This window comes from Marmota monax, unplaced genomic scaffold (assembly GCF_021218885.2).
Source record: "Marmota monax isolate L192 unplaced genomic scaffold, Marmota_monax_Labrador192_F-V1.1 WCK01_AAM20220418_F8-fsc00125, whole genome shotgun sequence".
Lineage (NCBI taxonomy): Eukaryota > Metazoa > Chordata > Mammalia > Rodentia > Sciuridae > Marmota > Marmota monax.
This window is the reverse complement of record NW_026695235.1, coordinates 703666-729211: the sequence shown is the minus strand read 5'-3', so window position 1 is coordinate 729211 and position 25546 is coordinate 703666. Positions and strand designations below refer to the sequence as shown.

Sequence of the window (25546 nt, the reverse complement as noted above, 5' to 3'; positions counted from 1 at the left end):
TGGAGATTAGTTCTATCTCTTAATTACATTAGACTTCTTTTTTCTTTAACATTCTTATTGTTAATTTTTTATTGTATTTTATCTCCGATGTATCATTTGCTAATTAGCTGTACCTAAAGGCAAGTGAAGAATGACTAATGTTACAAGTCCATACTCAAGATCATGTCTTTTTATATGAAAGACTTGAATTTCTTCATACAGTACAAAGATAAAACAAAATAAACCTCAGTCAGAATTGATGATTTCTGCTTTTCACATGTTGTTCCTTCATGACAGGGGGTGGGGAAGTAAGGCAGATAATGTTCAGAAACTTCCTGAAAAGAATGTTAACTAATAAAGGTGAATTCTAAAATATTCTGTTTTGTGCAAGTCAACATATCTACGGCTTGAGGAGATATTACAAAGTTGCAAAGAAAATAAATTATCAGAATAATTAGAATGAATTAACATATTTTTGTAATATACATTTTGAGATTTTATTAATTTGTGTCTGAGTTAAGGGAAAGTGTTCGAATTTACAACAAAAGCTTCCTTTACATGCAGGTAAAGGCTGTCACTCATCCCAAGTACGAAACTATTTTCCTTTTTTCTATCTATTATGATGGAGTTATTTCAGTATAGTTTCAAAGTAAATTTGAAAGAGAAAAGAAAAAATAAAAAAGATCATTTTTCAGTTCACTTTAGGTTTTACAACTTAGCATACAACCAATATCTATTCAAAAAAATGTATGTCACTCTATTATAATGGATATCTTCATTTGTTTATTCTTTCACTTGAAACAAACAAGGGAAAACATGTTCTGTAAATTGTATAGTTGAGTAATTTTTTTCTTTTACAGCTAATAATAATTGGTTTTGTGGAAAATGTTATGTTTTATTCCTTCAATAAGAATAAGAAGGATAGTCACTTATTTGATTATTGAGGTTTTGAATTTATGTCTTGCCTGGTTTTACATTTTTGTGGATGTGTACTTATCCATCTCAAACACCTGTTAGCTAATAGTCATTCTCACTTTACTTGGCTGAGTTATATGGACAAAATGTGGTATCTTAACTATTATTTGTGCTTCTAGGTATTCAAAAATTCTCATTGAGAATAAAAATTCATTAGCAAGTCTGCGGCAACCTGGTGAAAGCCTGTCTCAAAATAAAAACAAAAAATGAATAAAAATGCGGGGGGTGTAGTCCAGTGCCAAACTACCCTAGGTTCAATCCCCAGTACAAAAAAAAAAAAAAAAACACACAGAGTAAAAGAGAGAGGTTTAAAATTCAGCTTAACAACTTTATCAACCATTTCAAGTTCAGTTGAGAAATAAGAGTAAAACATTATTTATATGAAAATCAAAGAACATTTTAGGTTAAACTCTCCTCTAACACATTAAAAGACATACTGAGCCATTTTTCTCTCAGAGCAACTTGCTAAGGTGTCCTAAGGGTATTGCCCAGATTGGGAGAGCTAAGCGATTTCCTGTCAATCTACGTAGGACTTCTCCAGTAGTTCAATAAACAGTTATTAATTCCCTAGTGTGTTGTTTACAAGAACTGAACAATTTATTATAGGAAATTTACCTTTGAAAGAATACTTGTAAACCTCATAAAAACTCAGTAACATGTTCAAAGTCATATGAATTAAATGTGCTTTTAGTGATCCAAGCTGAAAGTTAGTGCTACATGGAGATTAAACCAGGAGAGGGCCAGTCTTGGACCTGGTGCATTGACTCGTGAACTGCTGGTCTAATGAGCCGAGGCCAAATTTCCTCATGGATATATGGCATTTTGCCACTGTGACTTCATTGTGAAAACCTTGAAGACCACCTACATGTTTAAATCTGACAGAAAGCCTTAGGGAATGGGGTATGTTTTTAACAGGATACCAGAAAGAAAGTCTTTTAACAGATAAGGAGGGAGTAGTCTAAGGTTTGCCAGAGAATAACTGGATACCAAATAGACACAAAAACAAAGGTAAATACCTTGTAGTTAATATGAAGGTGAAGGAGAAATGAGGAAGCATTAATTGAGATAAATAAAAGGAAGTCAGTGCAAAAGGTGAGACAACTGTGTTCTTTTATGTGGCTGTTCCTAGTAAGCACTGTGAGAGCAGGAAGAAAAGAAAAGGTAAAGTATGAATTAAAATAAGGTTGTGCATGCATTTCTGAAAGGGGAAAGAGAGGAAGAAATTGGCTGGAGTGTGTAAAATAGAAAAGACACAACCTGCAATTTTGTAGGACTTTGAATAGAACCAAATATAGGGGGGACGTAGGGGATTTCAAATAAAAACTAAACTATTACTCTGATAAGCCTGATTACAAGACAGATTTTGAATTAATGGTTATGTATTTTACAGCCTAAAAGGTTTCTGAAGCTGGTGTGTAATTCCAAAATATTACAAAGATTATTATGATTAAAATGCTAAAATTCGCCATGCACCTTCTTCCCATGAGACCATAGGCTATTGTACACAGCAGGCCAACAAAGACTTTTTGATTTAAAATGCTTTCATATATTTCAAGAATAGGCCCTTTCTTAAGTCTTCACTTTGAGAAATATGTTTTCTTTTTGAAAAATTCAGATGCAACATCTGCAAACTGAGCCAATAGGTATGGATATAGTAGGAGATAGAGTCATCATTTTGGGAGATAACAGAACAGAGATAATGTTTAATTGTAAAAATAAAATAAAATAAAAATATATCACATGTAGATGATGCAATGTACTTGGTAGCAAGCCATTTTATTTAAGGCTTGGAATGTGTGTATTTTGAAGAGTCAGTCATTTCTTCTCATAAAGGTGAGACATTAAGTTAAAGGACATCCCAAATAGAACATTAAATAAACTGAAGTATTTTAATGAGAATAAGGGCCTCTCTGTGTCATGAGATAGCAGATTAATGAGTTATGACATTAAAGGTAATACCTAGAGTGACACAAAAGGAGGGTGTGCTCATGACTATTCTGTGCTCCGCCAGGGTATATAAGCATCCTTCTGCTCATGTTGGCATTCACACTTGTGATCTCGCCCTGAACAGCAAACCAACTCACCACTCCTGACACCATGAGCTACTATGGCAGCTACTATGGAGGCCTGGGCTACGGCCTTGGAGGCTTCGGTGGCCTGGGCTATGGCTATGGCTGTGGCTGTGGCAGCTTCCGCAGACTGGGCTATGGCTGTGGCTATGGAGGCTATGGATATGGCTCTGGCTTTGGAGGTTATGGTTATGGATTGGGCCGCCCATCATACTATGGAGGATATGGATTTTCTCGCTTCTACTAAAATCGTGGGTGTCCTGGAAAACCAACACCTAAAGTCAAAAGAAGATCACCAGTACTAGACTTCAATCAACTAAAGCAAACAAGGTCACCCTGGGCCGAGCGAAGATTGAGGAGAATTTAGCATCTACAGTTTTAAGAATAATTATCATCTTATAATTGCCTACATCATGTCTTCTTGTATCCCCATCTATACTTTACAAAATGTATCATTTTTAGTTTCCCTTTACAATAAATTATCCTAATTTAAAACAGCATTCATGGCTTTCATTTTTCATTTAACTTTTTACTATACTTGTTAATACACTTGGTTTAAAAAAAGGACTGCAAATGTGGCTTAGTATTGAATACCCCTGGGTTCAATCCCTGGTTAAAAAATTATAAATAAATAAATATATATATATATATATATATATATATATATATATATATACACATATATACATCTATATGTTAAGAATTAAAATATTGAAGTACTGATTTATTGTACTTGGAACTGCAAATGAGTACAAGATCTCTGAAAGGAAGATTTCTCAAAGAACTCTGAATGAAACCAACATAACACCCAGCTAGCCCACTGCTTGGTATATGTCTGAAAGATCTAAAAATCAGTATTGTATAGTGATACAGGCAAATCAATATTTGTGGTAGAATAATTCACAATACCCAAGTTATGAAACCATCCCAGATACCCATCAACAGATGAATGAAGAAATTTTACTCAACCATAAGGAAGAATGGAATGTTGGCATTCCCTGGTAAATGGTTGGAACTGGAAAACATCATACTAAGTGGCCCAAGTCAGACTCAGAAAGTCAGAGATAGAATGTTTTCTCTCATATCTGGAAGCTAGAGCAAAATAGGGAGTAAAAGAGAGATCCCATGAAAATAGGAGACAGATCAATGGAGCAAAGGAAGGCAATAGAATGGGATGAGATGCACAGGAAAAGAGAGGAAGGGTGTAATGAAATAGACCAAACTACATATGTGAATATATCACAGTGAGCTTCACGTTTGCAGCACTACTCTAAAAAATACTATAAATAAATAGAAGGAAGACCAGAAGAGCAGAGAAAGATGAACAGAGGGGAGAGAAGGGGAAGTACTGGGAACTGAAAAGGAGCAAATAATATTCCATGCTTTTATCAGATGAGATTGATATTTAAATTTAGCACTTTAAAACTTGGTGAACTTTCTTATCCAAAGTGTGCCCACATGAAGAATATGTACCTTTTTGGGTTGTTACAAAAAATGTTTATTTGGCCCAGTTAATGATGAGAAATGTAACAATAAAACAAAAATATTTCTCTGAGAATACATATTGAATATCAGCAGTTTGGGGTGAAATCGTATCTTGCTTTCTTCCTAGTCCACTTTGGTATGGTGTGGTGGTGTTCTACCATACAATCATTGCCACCACCTCTCTGCTAGCTGTTAATTCAGAAACCAGTGAGGGGAGATGGTGGATTGCGAAAAGGCAAACAGACATATAGAGAGAAAGCTGGGACCAGGTGGGACATTGTCCTCTGATGGAGAATCAGTGACCCAGAGTTAGCTCAACATGTTTATTGTATAGGTTTTATCATCAAAAGGTTATTTGTGGGAAAGTTTCTGCAAAGCAGGCAGACTGAAGGATGCAGCACTGGTGAGACATTAGGTTTATCTTCAGAATTCTCTATCCCTGGGAGCTGGTGCCTGAGCTCAAGGTTCAGAATGATGTAACTACGTGCCTTTGCACAGAGTTTCCTAAGGCTGGGAATCGTTAGAGCAACTGGATAATCTTGACCTGCACCTTTGCACAGGAAGTTCCCAGCACAAACACAACATGAGGCAGAGATCATGGTTCAAGTCACTACTCTCCACAAATTACCACAGAGAAATATTTTTTCAATTGGCCATAGAAATTTTAAAAATCACTGTCATTACTTTGGTGCAATCTATATTGAAACCATGACTGGCTTTCAACTTCATGCACTCTAACCCAGTTTCTTGTAATGCTGACCTTGGTTTAACTGCCAACAAGAAGAGGGCTGTTTCAAATATTTCAAGTAAGTATTTGCTTATGAAAATTAGATAATAAAACCTCACTACCATTTAGAGAACAATAGTTAGATTTTCAAACCAAAATGAAGTAGAAGCCTTTTTTTTTCAGTTAACCAAATTCAGTTATACCAGGTAATAATACAAGGATAAAGTATGGAATTAGCAGAAATAATGTAAAGTTTACTTAGTTCTTACTCTAACACCATCTTGGAGAGGAAAGAACCTTCAAAAATGAAATCATTTGCTAAGGATCAAAAACTGTCCTGTGCTGTAAATCCCAGGCTGGAAACCTGTTTCAATGACTAGTTGGCATACACCTGCCCCGTCACACTGTCCCATTCATGGGCACTACCTTCCTTTCATGCGATAAATGAAGTATCTTCAATATTCTGGTCATGTGTTTCTCTGAAAAGTTTAATTATCAGGGCCAAGGGACCACCTCTAATTATTTTGATTTTTGAATATTCTGTTGTAGAATGGCGAATTTGTCAATTTCTAATTGAGCTGTAGCTATGTCAGATCAAGTTGTAAAAGTTCCAAATCCAAACATTTAAAAAAATATTAAGAATATAAGACTTATTCACTGAACACAGGGATGGATTGGCACAGCAGATAATATTATCAACTCTTTGACACAATTAAGTGAAGTTCTATAGTCTCACAATGAAGAAATCTGAGAGGGTGTATCTTAGTGTCATCACTGGGGACCGTACTACTTAGTTGGAGTAAATCAGAATTTCATACCAAACTCTTCTACTAACTAAGTAATGAATGACATTTTGCATTTCTAAAGAATAAAACTTTTTCAATATAATTATTTGGAGAAAGTATTTAACACTTTCAGTATAATGCAATTTTGCCATAGTATTACATATCTGATTGCAAGATTATATTGATTGATGCTGGAATTAAAAGAATAGCTCTCTAGAGCTTCATTTCCTTTCAAGGAAAAGCTATGCCTACTCATAAAAATAATGCAATTCACAATAAGGGGGTGGGAGCTAGGGAAGAATAGAGGTACTTTGGGTTAGACAGAGGGGAGTGAAGGGAGGGGAAGAGATATGGGAGGTAAGAAGGGTAGTAGAGTGAATTAGACATTATTTCTCTATGTACATATATGATTACCCAACAGGGGTGATTCTACATCATATACAACTAGAAGAGTGAGAATTTATACTGCATTTATGTCCGGTGTGTCAAAATGCATTCTACTGTCACGTATAAGTAATTAGAACAAATAAAAATAAAGAATGCATCACATAATCTTCAGCCCTACAGCCGAGGAAAGATCTGACAGAGTTCAAAAGGCAGAAAGACATCATCCAATCTGCCAGGCTCATTTGTGATTTTATAGATTCCAGTTGATTAAATGAGAAATAAATATTCAAATTAACAATTATCTTTCAATTTAGAGTGTACTGAAAAATAGTTCCAGTTATGAAGAGACTCGACAAAAGAATTAAAAACGAAATGCGAGACATTCAAAATTCCTTAATTACAACAAAGAAGTATTAAATATACACATGTTAACATATTGGATTTCATGACAGTAAAACCTTTTCATATTAGACATTTTAAAGGGAACAAACCAAATATATACTGAAAGTAAATATTTTCAAGACAAACATCTGACAAAACATCTGTCTATAAAGAGCTCCTATAAATCAATGCTGATATTACAAACCCTCTTGAAAATCGGCAAAACACTTGAGCAGGACATTTCAAAAAGAAGGTATCTAAATGACCAATATGAAATGATGCCCACTGTCATTGCCCATCAGATAAATATCAAAATAAAACAATACTCTGCTATTATTACTACATGCCCACAAGGGGAGTCAATAGTTAAAACAGGACATTGCTACAGATGTGTCTAGAACTGTATTATATGCTAGGAAGACTAAAAACTTAAAATCCCTTTTGGAAAACTACTGACAAGATCTATTGATGTTAGGTGTTAAAATTTAAAAAGATGGTTACCTCTGGGAAACATATTGATTAAAAAGAATCAATGGAAACATTCTGGGATATGGCATGCTTGCTGAAGTAGTGGAGGCATACAGTTCTGCCCCCACTGTTCATGGCAGAAGTTTTCTAACCCCTCCCCCAGGGGATGCCTAAAACTTATTAAGATAGCAGCAAACTCTATTTCTCCCATGCATATGTACTCAAGACAAAATTTATTTGATATACTGGATACAATATTAAAAACTAATAATTAACCAGAACATTTATCACAGTATATTGTAATAAAAGTCTTGTGAATGTAAAATCTCTGAAAATGTTTTGTATGATTAGCTTCTTATCATGGTGATATGAGGTGACACAGTGCCTACATGATGGAATGAGGTGAGGTGACGCTGGCATTGTGACGTAGCATTGGCTACTTAAGAGTTGCTTGAACACAAACTCTGCTACCAGGACAGTTGCTCCGATAACTGAGATGGCTAAACCATAAGCCCCTGAATAAACTTTTCCTCCTCTACAATTGTGCTGGTACAGTCATTTTAGTCACAGCAGTGAAAAAGCTGATTAAAACAAGCACCATGTTTGACGGTAGGCAACTAAAAGTGTAGAAAATGAAACTGCAGATGAAGGGAGCAGCTTTTTCACTGATGTGATTAAAAGTCCCAAAAAGGACAATTTTAGAGGAGGAAAAGTTAATTTGGGGACTCACTGTCACAGAGGTCTCAATCCATAGCAACCACCTCCATTCCTCGGGGTTCAAGGTGAGGTAGACCATCATGGTGGAAGATGGTGGCAGAGGAAAGTGGCTCACATGATGATTAGGTAGGAGGGAGGGAGGGAGGGAGGGAGGGAGAGAGAGAGAGAGAGAGAGAGAGAGAGAGAGAGAGAGAGAAACTCCATTTGCCAAATACAATATGAATAGCCAAAGGCATGTCCCCAAGGACCCACCTCCTCCAGCCACACTGAGTTGTAGCTGAGTGAACCAGGGGAAGGAGAAGGAAGAGAAATTTGAAGTACTGGGGACTGAATTGGGGCAAATTATATTCCATGTATGTATGATTATGTCAAAAAGAGCCCTAATATTATGAAACTTAATATAAGGAACCAATAAAAAAAGCAAAAGTACCAAAAGAAAATTATTAAAAAATATGAACTATTTGATCAAGTATGAAGTACATTTGGTTTAAAATGTACACACTAATACACAAGATTACACCAAATGTTTACACTTATAGAATTATCTGGTTTATGCCTATGAGTCATATACCCTACTTGAATCAATTAACCCACAATATTTTGTTTGTGGAATATTCAGAGGAATTCCAGTAATATGGTGACCTAGGTTAAGCTCAAGGAGATCAACATGAGCACCATAGGTTCTCACTGAGAAGTTCTGGGGGATAATTTTTTTGAGACTCATTTAAACCCCCTTCATCTAATCACCTCAAAAATGTCTGGGGAACTGAAAGCACCTGTACAAAGGGTCTCTCTTTGTTTTGTCTGAGCAAATTGTTTTTCCAGGACAAAAAATAAAAAATACAGAAACCATCAACCCAGAGGATGGAGATTGTGGGAAGCACCCTTCTTTCTATATAATTTCTTCCTTTGTTTTCTATAAGCATCTGAAGCTAAAGATTGATTAAAATGAATACTGATAACTGTACAAGAGAGAATTGAAACGGATTGTGTATAAAGTAATCTATTATAAAGGACTTTATCTGTCCACTTCTATATTATACATTGTCTCTGCAGAACAGAAGATCTATACCTGAACTGCTATCAAAATCTCCAAGCATTTACACCACGTGTATTGTGCATTCTGAATTCACTATCTACTCCTAAAATTAAGTGTAAAAGTTACTAAAAGAAGGAAAATAGGCTTACAAGTATAACATTTTAATCATATGTGGTCTTTATTCTTCAGCATTGTTATTACAGAGTATGTGCACTCAATGTGAGTATATTGTCAGCTGTGGCTAGGAGACATTTACCTCTAAATCATACTGTCTTACACCAAAACAAACAAATGAGAACAGAAAGAATTTTTAAAATGATGGGTTTCAATAAATTTACATATTTCACAATTTCATCTATGTTAACCTGGTAACTAAGGGGAGAACACATGGTGGGTTATATTTTAAAAGGGATTTTTAACATGCCTAATAGGATGGCTGAAATTCAGAGCACTGGCAACAAGTATTGGTGAGGATCTGGAGTGACAGAAAGTCTCATAGCTTAGGGGAATGTGAAATGGTACAGCAAATTTGCAAGATCATTCCGCAGTTTCTTGTAGAGCTGAAGACACTCTTACTATGTGATCCAGTAATTGCACTCTTTGATATTTACTTAGATGAGTTGAAAGCTTATGTCCACCTGAACACAAATGTTTATAGAAGTTGTTATGCTTTAGCTTTTTGCAGTATACTCCAAAAGCTCATGTGTGAGATAATAATGTAAGAATGTTCAAAGGTGAAGTGTACAATAGGTGGATTAATCCACTGATATACATTTACTGGGTTGATAACTGTAGGCAAGTACGGTGTGGCTCAGGGAGAGCCTTCACACTTTATATTTTACTCCTGCTGAGCAGATCTTACTCTCTGCTTCCTGGTTGCCTTGTCCTGAGATGATTTTCACTGCCATACCATTCCACCATGATGTTTTGCCTTACCTTGGGCCCTGAGCTATGGAGTCCTCTGACCATAGACTAAACCTTTGAAACCATGACACAAAATAAAACTTTCCTCCTCTAGGTGGCTTTTGTCAGGTGTTTTAGTCACAGTAATGAAAAACTGACCAAAACAGAAATTTTATGCATAGTTGCTATAACTTGAAAACAAAGCTGCCTTTCATGAACTAAATGAACTCACAAACTGTGTTACATGTATACAGTGGAATAGTAGACAGGGATAAACAGAAATGAGCTACTGAGGAAAGGAGGGGATTTTAAAAGCATATTGCTAAATGAAAGAATTCAATAAGAAAAGGCCACAATACTGTATGGTTCTGACTATAAGATATTCTGGAGGAAAACATAAAAATCTATAGACCTGATAAACAGATCTATGTTTGCCAAAAATTTTAGAGAAGTGAAGAAAGAGGAGGTGAAACTTGAGTTTTTGGATCAGTGAAATTATGATGATATAATTGTTTTAGCCTGACTTTATAATCTTGCCTAAACCCACAAAACTGTAAAATATAATGAGTAAATCCTAATTAAATGGTGGAATTTTAGTTATTAATAATTTATCAATTTGGTTCATCAATTGTAATTCATGAGCAATAAATACTAATGCTAAATGTTAATAAGAGGAAACTGTGTATAAATATGGAGGATATAAGAAAACTCTATTTATAATCAATTTTTCTTTAATTGTAGAACAGTTCCAAATGTAAAGTCTATTAACTTTAAAAAGGATATATAAGATATCAAATATATTGATCAGGAAAGGGCAGAAACAATAAAGAAAGGGGAAAATGTTCTTTGCATTTTTGGAAAACATTGAAATAATATGACAAGTAAGAGGGTTAGAATCTGAGAGGTAGATTCCTTATCAGCCTTTAAAGTTGCTTCTGAGATAAATTTTTTTTGACTTTTTTTTCTAATTATACTTGGACACAATACCTTTATTTTATTAATTTATTTTTTATGTGTGCTGAGGATCGAACCCAGCACCTCATACATGCTAGGCAAGTGCTCTATCACTGAGCTACAATCCCAGCCTGTGAGTTAAAATTTTGATGATGGTATTTTGATCAAAGTTTCTGAGCAATTTTTTGCATGGTTTCAAAGTCAATAGAACTATACAATACAAAGAGTGAATCCTAATGCAAAGAATGGATTTTAGTTCATAAATAAGTGTTAATAATAGTAAGTAACAATCATAAAAACCGTATCATAAAAATCAGAAATGTTTTATTACCCAAAGCAGTAGGCAATAGGAATGATGATGATAAGTGTTTCAAAACTTAAAAAAGAGATCCCTTCATTATTTTTAGAATTTATTGCTAGTGGGTAACATTTGAATCAATGCTTTATGATCTTTAAATGTTTATTTCCTTATTGCTGAAGAAGATTGATAATTCACTTTTTAGGCTGAGGAATAAGATGCTTTAAAAGGATATGATGGATTACAAAGCATTGAATTTGGCACATTTCTGTATTTTGTAAATTAAGCATATCAATTCAAGGAAAAACAGACATGTAAAAAATATTTACTTGAAAAACACAACTATTAAATGTGATTAACATCATATGCCTGTCTATGAAAAATTCTATTTGGGGAATGGTATGCCAGACTTTGAAGACAAAGCAAATATTGAAGCAAGCAAGGTCAGTCTTCTCATTAAATGATGCAATAAGTTTTAAGGGCCACCCTAACTCTGTAGCTAAGCACACTCAAATAATTTAATGAATGCAAAGCTTGCTCCTCGTGTCAGAAGACAGTGAGTTAATGAGTACAGTTAAGCAATTGGAATTTTTAAAGATGACACAAGTAGGTTATGTACGTGACTTATCACATGCTCTGAGTTTGGTATATAAGCACCCCCCTACACCTGCTGACATTCACACTCAGGAGCTTGCTTTGAACAGCAAACCAAACTCAACACCTCTGAAACCATGTGTCACCACAGCAGCTACTACGGAGGCCTGCGCTATGGCCTTGGAGGCTTCGGTGGCCTGGGCTATGGCTATGGCTGTGGCTGTGGCTGTGGCAACTTCCGCAGACTGGGCTATGGCTGTGGCTATGGAGGCTATGGATATGGATCTGGCTTTGGAGGCTTTGGAGGCTTTGGATATAGATGTGGCCGTCCATCATGCTATGGAAGATATGGATTCTCTCACTTCTACTGAAATCCTCCCCAGAGGAACATTACTTCTGAGTCCATAAGAGGATTAAGCAAATTTGGCAAAAATTGAATCAAAAAATGTTTCTCTGGACCAAACCAATAGCAAAAAATATTTTAAGAGTCTATTTTAAGAGTATTTTTCATCCTGTAATTACATGCATCCTGATGTCCTCTATCTGTACTTGAATAAATATAGAATATTTCAGCTGTCTGAATTTGAATGGCATTTATCAATGCATTTATTTGTTTAAATGCTAGCTTTATCTTTGTTGTTCATTTTTCTTCTTGAGTGTTTTCAAAAAGTAATTAAATAAAAACCCTAAAAATTCTATTCCTGGGTTTATGCAATTACCACATTCAGTTTATGAAGATTTGTCCACATTCCACATTAAACATCTATTTTTATTTAAGAATTTTAGTTCTGATGATCCTTGAATCTACCAACTTTAACTTTAGCTGTATCTGAATAAAATAAGTAGTAAACAATGCTTATGCTAAATTCAAATAAAATTAAAGTATTAAGATGAATCAGAAAGATTCAGACTAGCGTGTGTGTGTGTGTGTGTTTCTGTGTGTCAGGTATCATGTTTAGACCTGGAATGTCCCCAGTGTACCATATATCAAAGGCTTGGATCCTCATGCAATAGTATACAGAGGAGGAGATTTGGGAAAGTGATTATGTCAAGAGGGCTCTGACCTCATCGATGGATCAATTCATTGATGAGTTAATAAAAATGGACTATTGGAAGGTGGTAAAAACTGCATGCAGATGGAGCATGGTTGGAAAAAGTAGGTCACTCAAGGCATACCCTTAGGGTCTATATCTTGCTCCAGCCCCTTTCTATTTTTCTTTTTTGCTTCCTGGCTGCCAAGAGCTGAGAAGCTTTTTACCATCTTGCCTTTCTACCATGATATTCTGTCTTAACTTAGGTTCAGAGAAAAATATAACCATGTGATCATGGACTGAAAACTCTGAAAGCATGAGCCAAGACAAACTTGTCCTCCTTTGATTTTTTGTTGTTGTTGTTGTTGTTTATTTTGGTCACAGCAATGGAAATCTGACCAACGCATGAACCTGAAACTTGGTCCTTCTGCATGAGGCAAGCACTCTCTCACTGAGCTACACACCCAACCTATTTCAGACTTGCTTGTTAAGCATAGAAAAATATCTTTATGCAGCCTGCCTGTAAGAATGATCTTTGAGTCCATTTAGTCATAGTAAATTACTTTACACTGGCAAGCATGAAGCAGGAATGCTGAGTGATTCCAGTGGAGGACTTCACTACTTAGTTTAATAGAGTATAACAATATTTATTCTGTTTTCTGTAGTAATAAATAAAAATATTCAATGCAACTACCAGGAGAAAATGCTTAATACATCTACTATAATATAGCATTATCATAGTATCAGATCTTGAATTTATTGCTTTTGTGGATTCTTGGAGAATTACAAAGAAATATTCCAGGATATCTTTACTTGCAGGGAACATATTTGCTTATCCTTTGGATAACATATAAAAATGCAATCATCAGACCCAAAGCTGATGCATTCTTGGCAAAGTTAAATAGGTAGAAGATAACATCATAAAACTTGTTTGATTTATTTGTGACTTATATGGCTTTCTCTTGAGGTAATGAGAATTAAATACCCGAATTACCACTGTCTGTTTAGTTTCCTTTAAAATAATTGATTAAAGAGCATAAGTTTTAAAGAAAGCTGACAAAAAATTAAGTAATAATATTAGATATTCCTTAATTAGAATCAAACAGAACTAAACATATAATTAATTGATTAATAAAGTAGATTTCACTATATTATTATATTCTTATATGGATACTACTTAATGTGAAATAAAACTAACTACATAAGGGGTGAAATTATTGTCAATTCATAAGTCTGACAAAATGCATAGATATACAAAAATATGTAAATAAGTCCTGCTAATAAATACTGAAATATTACAAGCCAAATATGAAGTTGACAAAATATTTGAACAGGCCTATGAAGAGGATATCTAAAGTGACCTGGAAGCATATATAACAATCACTAATATTATTATGAATTAGGTAAACCAAATTAAAATAATTTTCAGATATCACTATAGACTCAGAAAAATGAAAAAAAATCAATGATCCTAAAAATGATCTCTATATGTAAAGATGTAAAGCATCAATTAATTATATGTTTAAAATCAATTTGAAAGCATATTTGCATTGGGATTAGCCAGCCTTCACTTCAGTGTTGGGTGCTGACACAGTCGAGGAACTTCTTGTCTCCAATATTATTTCCTACACCCCATCTTTTTACATTGTATTTATAGTTTTGAAGATTCTAAAGACATTCCCAGTGTTAGTAGTCTCTCACTGAACTCTACAGGGTCTTTGGAGGTGGAATATAATCAATATTTAAGACCCTATTAATATTTAATATATTTGAGAACAAGATAGATATTCCTTGTGTATGAAAAAATGAACAAAAGGAAAGCAAAGGCAAAATTTATTGTGAAACTCATAAATGCAAGGTTTTAAGAACTGAATAAAAAGAGACATGAACCAAGGAGAACTGACTTTAATGTTTGAGCAACTGTATGCTAGGATTATCAGATCAAAATGGCTTGTATTTATGAATCAAGGAAAATAAAAAATGGAAACTATAAATTATAATAATCAATGTTCTAAACGAATAGAAAAGTGATGACCATATCTCCACTTTTCCCCTGAAGTTCTCCCCTGACACAGAGCAGATGAGTTGATGCCTCTGGGATTTCCAATGCTCCCTTCCCTCTGAAAGGGACCTCACAAGGCCTCTGAGCAGATATGATAAACTGTAGAGTCTTGAATGCAACCAAATCCCTTCATTGAATCATAAGTGAAACAACAGTTAAAAGAAAGCCAGAGGTGAAGAAATGCACAATTTCAAAACCACACTACCAATACAATAGGTCTGTGGAGACTACTGTTCAGCAGCCAAAGTATATTGCCATTGTTATTTTTTTTCAACCTAAAAAAATTGATAAAAAGTATTTGAATGCTTTGGCTTTCATTCATATACTTTATAGAATCTTTTCATAACTTATGAATATATATATATATATATATATATATATATATATATATATAAATGCATATCACAGTGAGATATACATTAGATAGATAACTGTTTTTCTTTGAGAGAAAATAAATCAGGTTAAATAATAAAAATATATCAGGGCATATTTCACTACTGAGCATTTTTTAAAAATTTGCATTACCTATCTGTTTTTATGTGAAATAGGCATAGCTATATGCATCAGAAGCAATTACAATTATCAACAGCCCTTGGTCATTTCAACACAACCTAACAAATTCACCCAAGCATTCATGAGATTCTTAAACTTGCTTGGCATGCTTATATTTGCTTACCTCCAAAATGACTCATGGAGAATGAAAAATTTTGCCATCAGTTACCTTTTTCAGAATGAAAAGTAAAGATGGAATAAATCTTGATAAAAGTTACAAAGGTATTTAATAGCCAAGGCAAATATTGAGCTAAATATTCCTTTCAAACCCATGAGCCATTGTGAGTCCATATTCTACTTTAGATCATTTCTACGCTTTCGTACTGGTCAAATTCATTTTTCATTCATCCAACAAAACAAAGGTTTTTCCTCCCTTTTTAGAAGAATAGTGAAACAATCCAGTTGAGAAAATGTATTACCAAGAATATTATTTGCAGATCTCAAAACAAAAGAAAACAAAAACCTAAAGAACAAAAATACTCTTGTACATGTTTAAAGTCATGCGAAGCTGATTGAAAACTCAAGCCCAAGACATAGTCATATTCCAGTGCAGCTTACATTTTGGCTTGGTTTCCCATATTTGCAGAGGGGGTTGAAGATCTCTGGGAAGACTGATCTGCTCCCTTCACATCCTGGTTTCTATTTACAGTCATTTCAAAGCTGTGATTCATATTTGGGGATTTTCCTAGGCATCAGGACTTTAAGATGCCCTGTTAAAAATAGCATATAGGAGTGTAGACATATTTCTTAAAACATTTGTAAGCTTAACAAATAATGTCTTGTGTAAGCATGCTAGCTGATTGTTAGTAAATAAGGGGAATGAAGTACACAAAACTATGAAACATATGCAAAGGCAGATACATAATTCTAAAAGCAGACATATGAATAGAACAATAAAAGTCTGCTTGTAGAAACAGATAAGAACAAAATACCCAAATGGTGTTGGTATGTGCTGGGAATGAATTCAACACATGGTTGAAGAGACATTTGATAAGGAAAATAGACATATGGATTATGAAGAATAGTAGACAAGGAAGAAAAGCATGTAAAGCATGAAGCCAAGATCATCTGACCATTTAGATGATACTTTGTATAGAATCTATTCTAGAAAAGTAGGTCATGGCATGAAGAGAGTACATGCGAACAGATGTTCAGGCTGGTTATAAAAGAATTTATTTTTGGACGGTCCCTCAGTTTCTGACATAAAGTTTAGTACATTGATAAATTAAAAAGAGTTTTGTGAGCTGCTATAATGACTTTTTATTCATCAGTTTCCATATTTATCAGTGATAATCAGATTTATCTACTCAAAATGATTGCTTTTGTTTTGAAGGAAAGCATATCCTTGATTTCTCAACCTAAGAAATAAATTTTACATTTGCAGACTGTGCTAGATTTCAAGATTCTAAACTTGACCATTTATTTAAATCTGAATGGGTGTAAAAGATATCAGTCCAAAGAATAATACGAAAAATAGAAATAAGAATATATTTAATGAGAAAACACTAACAAAGTTGTATGATGCAAAGTGCTTCATTATAAAGAATTCTATTCCGGAAATTTTTAATTTTGTAACATTGAAGACATAGACTTTGTCTCATTAAGAAAAGAATGTAATGAGATCAAGCTCAGACTAACCAGGCAGTGAAGCAATCTAAAAAATTTTAACGAGTTGTATTCCTCTCCTTGTGTTAGCAAACAGATTAATGAGTTGCTTCAACTAAACTAATAAGTTAGAATGATACAAAACAATGGCTCCCGGGTTTACCACATGCTAGGCTCAGGACAGGTGTGTATATAGGCATCCCCTTGCACCCACTGACACTCACACTTAGCATTTCGTCTTGAACAGCAAACCAACTCACCACTCCTGACACCATGAGCTACTACGGCAGCTACTGTGGAGGCCCGAGCTACGGCCTTGGAGGTTTTGGTGGCCTGGGTTATGGCTATGGCTGTGGCTGTGGCAGCTTCCACAGACTGGGCTATGGCTGTGACTATGGAGACTATGGATATGGCTCTGGCTTTGGAGGCTTTGGATATAGATGTGGCCGTCCGTCATGCTATGGAAGATATGGATTCTCTTGCGTCTATTGAAATCCTGCTCTGGTAATTCAACATCTGCTATTATGAAGGGACTTGCTAAAACATTCTTCAGTCAATGGACTTAGATGACTTTAGTCTTAAAAACAGGTGAAATATAAGAATTTCAGAGAAATCAGAAATCATTTTGTGACTTCATCCTAGATTGGGGATGCAGATCTGTTTAAATTCCCAATAAATGATCTAATATGAAATTAAAAATATGGCTTTTGTTTGGTTTATTTAATTCAATTATGTATCCATACTTAAGTTTTGAAAATTGTCAAGTAGAAATACAGTGTACACATGATTATAAATGCATGTAAATGAATATATGCAAATTGAAAGGTAGAAAACATTCCGAACATAAAGAAAAATTAAGGAGAAGAAAAATATGGTTGCCTTGATTTAATCAGGACTTGGTATATATACATATGTCGTGATATCACACCATACCTTTTTAGTATTTTTCTTTTCTTAGATTAATACTTAGGATTATTTAACATTTTATTTTTTTATACTGATAATTGAACCAAACACTTAATATTTTATCTGACTCTGAATGTCATTATCTAATGACCCAATGTTAAAATTCAACTCTGGGTTAAAAATCAAACCAAACATCATCATATAGTGCTCTTTTTTCAATCAATGTTGTTGAGTGTCAGTGGACCACCATAGTGGGTTGAGCAGTGAAAACAGAACTATGCAAACCTGTCAAAGACCAAGTTATATAGCCTGAATCAGCTGCACAGGGTGTCTCTAGAAGCATTTTTTTTCTGACATGTATGGTATCTACAGGGATATTGTTCATGTAGTAAACAATATAATTATGACTGCTGTTATAGTCTTAGTATAATCCATATCATAATTTCATTTTAAGATCACATTGATCTATATCTAAGTTGAGAAAAAAATATTTGAAAGCACAACAAAAGTTGTTTCCCTCTGTATAAAAAATACAAAAACATTTTTCATTTTTTCCTCTACCCATAATGAATGGAATTCTAGGTCACAAATTAAAACTTCTAAAAAATTAATAATGATGCAAATGTGCTTTTGATCCAGTGAAATGACAGACAAAATACCATCCTTTTAAATAAAATTCCTTTGAGACATCTTTAACTTGTGCATTCAGTGAACAAAAAGCAACAAACAGATTTTTTGCATACTTTTCAAACTGTTCTTTTCTTATTTTTATAGTGAAGAAATAAGTTACACAAATAATAGATGTTTTCTTTATTGAATATGTATAGTTCACTGTACTATTAAAGTTTTCCATTTGTGTATCATATTGTTTCCATATACGGAGACAGTCTTTTGCCTCAAAACCAAAAATAGGCTTTGATCATAGTCACATTCAATGACAGAGTTACACAAGAAGAATATGAAATCCTTAAGTATGTAATTTTTTACAGTTCTAAATAGTGCATTAAAAATGAAATTATCAATTTTTTCTGAAATGGTGAGTAAAAATGGATTGATGTTGGATCAGAGTAGCATAAGTATCACAGGGCAAGACTAGTATTGGGTTCAGTGACATTCTAATACCAGACATCTTATTGGAACTCATGTCTAGCCTTGAACATTTTTCTAGAATAACCAGTAAGTAGCTCTCTCATTGTGTTGAGTGGCCTTGCTTTAATGTCTGTTAAAGTCATATAACCATATACTTCATTCAAAAAATGTTTTTGAGTATTAACTAAATTTTATTCTTAATTTTGACAATAGGTCAGGGAACAAACCCAGTGGGGGGGAAATGTGTCCCTTTTCAATTATGAATAAACTACTACAGTATTCAAACTATGTCACTGAAATATTACTCAAAAATATAAAACATATCTTATCAGTATAATTAGAGTCATATGAAACAAGTAAGTTTTATGAGTTTCAAATGTTAAAATGTGCACTTGGTGAGGCTTAAGGTGAGGTCAGACTTGGGTGTTTCCTCCTCTCTGGGCTGAACTGAGTGACGCTGTGAACACCCGGCTAACAACTGGTCCTAAAAAAAAATGTCTCTTTACTCTATATTTAGAATTTTTTTTTTGTAATTTTGTCTTCTTTTTAGAGAATTTCTTAAGTTGTTCTAAATACTAAAAATCCTTTTAACTTTCCAAATTATTTTAAGAGTTGAAATATGTTTCAAGTGATAAATAACTTTATCAGTATCTTAGAAAGATCTGATTGATATTTTTGGACAGGATAGTTAGAGATAGCCTGGAAATGAAAAATGGGTTCAGAACAGGCCAAGTGAAGACAAAGATAATTTTTACTGACCATGGAGATCTGCATAAAAGGGATATAGTATTAATTTGAAAAAAATGGTTATAGTCAAAACCATATTACATGCTTCATGCTTTCAACTGGATACAGTGATGAAAAGTGGAGCAAAGGACATTGGGCGATGCTTGAAGTGAGATTTGTAAAAGGTACAAGCCTCATGTCTAATGATTAACGATAAAGAGGGGGAGATGATGCAAGGAGCATGTGTAGTCTTGCATGTGGGATTGCTGAAGCCAGAACTTATTACAGAGAGAGAACTAGGTTCTAAATAGAGAACTCTGGGAAAACTTCTCCTGAGATGGGTTTGTGATCCATACACTAGTCTCTCCACTGGTGATTGTACAAATATCTTGGATATTAGTTTGCAAATCCAAAAGTAAATATGTCAACTGTGTTAGTTAAAGTTCTAAAACTCTAAAGTCAAGTGATGTTTTGCTATTGTTTTCTGGTACTTTCAGCCACTGAATCAAATATTTCTTGTTTCTCATGTTACAAAATATGTGGGTCTTTTCAAGAAATTGATAACTTTAAAAATCCTGCCTGCCTATTACTTGAAATATTGCAGAATCCATTATAATGACCACACAATTCCTTTAGAATATATTTAGTTAGATATTTTAAAGTATTGAATGACTGATATCTTGTGGCTAGTAATAAAGAATTCTCTTTAGGGTTTGGTATGTGTATACTTGGAAAAAACAGAAATTCTTCCAATAAAATTAAAGCAATAAGATAAAGGACATCTAAGTAGGTAGCCAAGCAAGTTCAGACCTCCTTAGTAAATGGTTTTCAAGAGACAATAGATTAATGAGTTGTCTCAGACAAGTATAATGCATGGAATGACACAGAAGGAGGGCACATGCTTTATCACATGCTCTGATCTACTATATAAGCAGCTCTCTGCACCTGCTGACATTTACACTCAAGATCTTGCCTTGAACAGCAAACCAACTCACCACACCTGATACCATGAGCTACTACGGCAGCTACTATGGAGGCCTGGGCTACAGACTTGGAGGCTTTGGTGGCCTGGGCTATGGACATGGCTGTGGCTGCGGCAGCTTCCACAGACTTTGCTATGGCTGTGGCTATGGAGGCTATGGATTTGGCTCTGGCTTTGGAGGCTATGGGTATGGATTGGGCCGCCCATCATACTATGGAGGGTGTGGATTCTCTCACTTCTACTAGATGTATTACTGAAAACAGAAGCAGAGAAAAACCTTCAATTGTGTTTGCTCATATCCCTTGTCTTATTCTGAAAAAATCCACCCTATTTTCTCCATCATCAATTGATTGATATTTATCATTGTTTAAGTTACTTCTATGAACATATAAAACCATTTCTCTGGCTCCATACATTCATGATATAATGCATATTTAATATCTATAAGCATTCTAGTTTACTTTCCTCATTTGGATTTAATTTTCTTACCACCTTTACTATGACATTATCTTTCGAGCAAATACCTAGGGAACAATTATATTTTGCATTTATCTAATAAATTGATTGCTTAAAATAAATATATTTTTGTTATTTTCTATGTTTTTTCTTATATTAGTTTAACAAAACAATTACTGTGAAGAAATTTACCATGAAGAAGTGAGGTCTGTGTTCCAATAACACAGTCTGATGAGAACATTTCTAGTGTGCTGTTACACAAACTCAGGAGCATGAGATATCATATTAATGATAAATGAAAATAGCTTACCTCCATTGAATCACTGAGGATAAGTGTCCTTCAAGTGTTCCTGGAATTACTATGGAGATGTCCATTCTCATATTCTGCTACACGATATTGCTGTTCAAAGAATATCATCTTGGTACCATTGTTCCAGTCAGTCATGCCCTTGCATTTTTTTCAAACTTTCTTTTGGTGGAATGAAGCAGATTGGCAAGTAATATTTATTTCCTAAGCAGTCTATGTTTTGCATCAACTGAGGGCCATTGTCCCTTATAATTCTGACCTACTTGTAATGGCCATGATACAAAAGAATCATATGTTACAATGTTCTTTGGAAAACTGGGGTGGGGGGTGCAGGTGTAGGATTTTCAGATTTCTTTTTGTGTTCTATTAGAGGACCCTTAATGTACTGTAGACCTTCTTATGAATGGATGAAGACACACAATCCAATTTTACTAGTGCACTAGATGCTTTGCTGATAAGACCCCCTCTTGGCTTCCAATTCTGGCCCCATTAGTCAATCAAGATCAAAGAACCCAGTTCTTTCTTCCCTTAGGATTGTTCCCACCCAGAAAATTCCTCAGTTCTTCCAGAGCGAGTTTCCTTTCGTTTCTTCTTCAAGTCTATCACTCTTGGTTAGGCACTTTAGAATTTCAACAGTGATCACAGTTGGAGCACTCATCTAGTAAACTTCTTGGAGAACTTCGAAATTGTCCAGAGAAGGCTGCTCCAACAGTGTATCGGATATGATCAGACATGTCTGCACTTAAATTCAAGTTTAGACCCCTAAGATATATTTCTTATTCCCCTTCAAAAGGGGAAAATAGCTCTATGTACAGTTTGTCATAGAAAAACTATAAATCTTCTTTACCTATATATAGTTTTTATTTCAAATCAGAAAGCCAAACAAGGGAAGGAAGGAAGAAAGGAAGGAAGGAAGGAAGGAAGGAAGGAAGGAAGGAAGGAAAGGAGAAAGAGAGGGAGGAAAGAAATTCATAGTTCAACAGACCAGTCACTCACATAAAAGGCCTTCATTGTATTTGTGAGAATGAAATGAGAAACACATATCCATGCTCACATATTGTTAAAACTGGAAACCATCAATTCAAGACTTCACAGTCTCTTTTACAATTGAAGAATTTAATTTTGCCTGTGTGGTTTTGAACCCTAAAATTTAGTATGTTCAAAATCTGTTGGTTAAAATAAAGAGTTCATCAAATAGTTATTTCATGCTTTAAACTAAAAGAGCATGGGAATGGTCCCTATATATTAGTTATGCAGTTACTATTCTGTATGATTTTCATCATTGAGTTTTCATTCTTCATCATCAACTATAAAATTCAATAATATGTAAACTAGTATGCATGCAAATTTTCATTTTCTTTCTTAGGAATGTAGTTATATAAAAACTTGCTCTGATAAATGTATTTGGAAAATCAGGTTTGTTTTTAAAGAATCATTGTTTGTAACGTATAAGATGTGAGAACTCTATGTAATTTTCTCTAGACAGATATTACATGGTCTACAGATGACCTTGTATATCATGCACATTTGGTTTAATGGCTGGTCTTACTTGAAGGCCCTTTTGATTTCTGATCTGAACTGTCCAGATACTATTAAATTTGATTTGTGCCCAAATATAATTACTGGTTCTCCTGAATGTCATGGCTTTTAGAAGCTTATCACAAAAACTACAGTTACACTTTTGGTTAGATTGTTAAAGAATTGGAAGCTGGGAACATGAAATACATTTCAAAACTGCAGCCACTAAGTAGTTCTGTTGGGAGAACTGAACATTTGTTTATATATATTACATCCATACAATATTAAAACACATTTATTCTGATTGCCTCTAGAGAGGAAATCTCCAGATGAAAAATATAGGCCCTAATTTTGAAGAAGGCATAATATTGGTAAGAATACCCCAGTGATCCCATGAGTAGTGGTTGCATAAATTAGGATACTGGATGAACATTATAGAATAAAATTGGAGGATTTTAATTTCTTGAAATATGAATGCAAAAAGTAAATTATTTTACCTCTACTGGAAAGAATTTTACAGACATAAATCATGATAACTTATTATCATCAAACTCATTCAATTGGTCATAGGCAATCCAGTGATGAAAATCAACACAAAAACTCATTAATAATTAAAAATGTTCTATTATCACAAAGGAAGGGTTTAATATTTCAACATGTCTATAGATCAAAAGTTCAATATAACTGATCAGTTTTGCAAATCTGAATAAAGATTTTTCTATTTTTTTTATTTGGAAATATGTTTGACATATATCATTGCTAGCCTTTGAAATTTGGAGACTCAATTGAAGCACTGGATCATCTAAGTTTCTAGCTGTGAACTTGGAGATTCTGAGGCTTGGTATTTTTATGTATTTTATTGTGTTTCTGCCATTCATCTTTCTCTGGACTACAGAGACCATGCAGATTGGTTGATAATGGTGCTGTGATCCATACAGTGCCCCAAGCGAAAGTGTGAAGAGGCTTCCTGCACCTATCTCCCATCTCTATATCCAATTGGTAAATGTTTAATATATCTATATGTCTTTGTATCTACTTAGGAATCTCATTTTATCCTTTCCCATTAATTTGCTATTACTGTTTGTCTTTGGCACTTGTACTATGTATGTACCTTCTCATCTATTACTATCTGGTCTCCCAAATTAAAAACCTATCACTTTTGTTAACCCTTTAGTTAAAAGTTCTTTGTTTAAATAGTTCTGTTAGGGATTGAATATGAGGTATCTCCCAAAAGCTCACATGTGAAGCTATGCAAGAAGGGTCAGAGGGGAAATGATTGGTATGTAAAAGCCTTAACTCAGTGAATTCATCACCTGATGGAATTAATTGAGTGGTAATTGAAAGCAGGTGGGGGCACATTGGGCCTGGCTTTAAAGTATATATTTTTAATATGGTGAGTGGAGACCTTTCTCTGTTTCCTGAACTTCATGTGAGCTCCTTCCCTCTGCCACACTCTTCTTCCATGATGTTCAGCCTCACATTGAGCCTTGAGGAAGGAGTCTGCTGTTTATGGATTGAAATGTCTGAAATTATGAGACCCTAGATAAACTTTCCCTCCCCTAAATTTGTTCTGGTCAGGTCTTTTAGATGCAGCAGTGAAAAATGTGACAGAAACAAGCTCCTTCTATCTTTTCTTGGAATGTATATAATGTAGCTATCAATGTGCTGACATAGAAAGGAATCTAAGATAATTCATTTAAACTAAAATGTCTATCAGAGCATAGGCCATAGAATTGGTCCACTAGGTATGGTCCTCAATAAACCTTCAATGAGTTAATATGAGTTTATCCAAATAATTTATAATCTTTGTTAAATATTTGCCTTTACACTACTAGCTCCTCCTTCACCTCAGTTCTTTCCTTCACTTCTCATAATGAATACCTAATCATGTTCAAAACTCATTTTAAGTACTTTCTCTGTAGAGAGGAACTCACTGATTTCAGCAGAAATATAAAAGCATTTTGTTCAAATGCCACTTCCTCTTACCTATGTAACTTTTTCTTCCTGGCCTTATCATCAGTGGACATTATACATTAGCTTGCTTACTCACATGTTTGTGTTGGTGTGTGTTTGTGTGTGGTGCTGTGAATTGAACCCAGGGTCTCATGCATGCTAGGCAAACTATTTACCACTGAGCTGCATGCTCATCTCCTTACTCACATCTTCTGCCTCAGGAAATTTAAACTCCATACCGATATATAATTCTTCCCTTTTATTCATCTCTGCATGCACTAGGCTTAGGACATGCCTGGCACACAGAAAGTATTTTATAAAATATATACTTAATAAATCTATGAAAACACAAACTCATTAATTAATTATTGATTTACAGGCCAGTTTCCCTATTGATGTATGCACCCTTTTGTTATGATGATTCTTTTGATGAAGAAGAAAAGCTTTATTTTCTTGTTAAATAAACATTAAGCTTTATTCATCTCCCAGAGATATTCATTAACTCTCTGTAATGTGCTAAGAAGAAGGGACAGTCATAAACCAATATCAGTATCACCAATAGTTCAAATTTATTGAGATCTTACTTTGCTACAAGCAT

At 34.3% G+C, this 25546-nt stretch overlaps 4 protein-coding genes across 4 annotated transcripts; all 4 read left to right on the top strand.

The window, feature by feature from the left end:
- Nucleotides 1-3016: 3016 nt before the first annotated feature.
- Nucleotides 3017-3517, top strand: LOC124088990 (keratin-associated protein 19-3). Its single transcript, XM_046438831.2, has one exon. It carries the CDS (start codon nucleotides 3052-3054, stop codon nucleotides 3268-3270), a length of 219 nt encoding a protein of 72 aa, XP_046294787.1. The 5' UTR covers nucleotides 3017-3051; the 3' UTR covers nucleotides 3271-3517.
- Nucleotides 3518-11856: 8339 nt separating this feature from the next.
- Nucleotides 11857-12849, top strand: LOC124089002 (keratin-associated protein 19-3-like). Its single transcript, XM_058577284.1, has one exon. It carries the CDS (start codon nucleotides 11899-11901, stop codon nucleotides 12130-12132), a length of 234 nt encoding a protein of 77 aa, XP_058433267.1. The 5' UTR covers nucleotides 11857-11898; the 3' UTR covers nucleotides 12133-12849.
- Nucleotides 12850-17284: 4435 nt separating this feature from the next.
- Nucleotides 17285-17594, top strand: LOC124089015 (keratin-associated protein 19-5-like). The gene has a single exon (XM_046438872.2). It carries the CDS (start codon nucleotides 17285-17287, stop codon nucleotides 17501-17503), a length of 219 nt encoding a protein of 72 aa, XP_046294828.1. The 3' UTR covers nucleotides 17504-17594.
- Nucleotides 17595-20740: 3146 nt separating this feature from the next.
- Nucleotides 20741-21237, top strand: LOC124089029 (keratin-associated protein 19-3-like). Its single transcript, XM_046438903.2, has one exon. It carries the CDS (start codon nucleotides 20741-20743, stop codon nucleotides 20957-20959), a length of 219 nt encoding a protein of 72 aa, XP_046294859.1. The 3' UTR covers nucleotides 20960-21237.
- The last annotated feature ends 4309 nt before the right edge of the window (nucleotides 21238-25546 follow it).

Bases quoted from the DNA above. Each gene is read 5' to 3' on its own strand.
- LOC124088990 (XM_046438831.2), top strand. From the start codon at position 3,052: ATGAGCTACTATGGCAGCTACTATGGAGGCCTGGGCTACGGCCTTGGA.
- LOC124089029 (XM_046438903.2), top strand. From the start codon at position 20,741: ATGAGCTACTACGGCAGCTACTATGGAGGCCTGGGCTACAGACTTGGA.
- LOC124089015 (XM_046438872.2), top strand. From the start codon at position 17,285: ATGAGCTACTACGGCAGCTACTGTGGAGGCCCGAGCTACGGCCTTGGA.
- LOC124089002 (XM_058577284.1), top strand. From the start codon at position 11,899: ATGTGTCACCACAGCAGCTACTACGGAGGCCTGCGCTATGGCCTTGGA.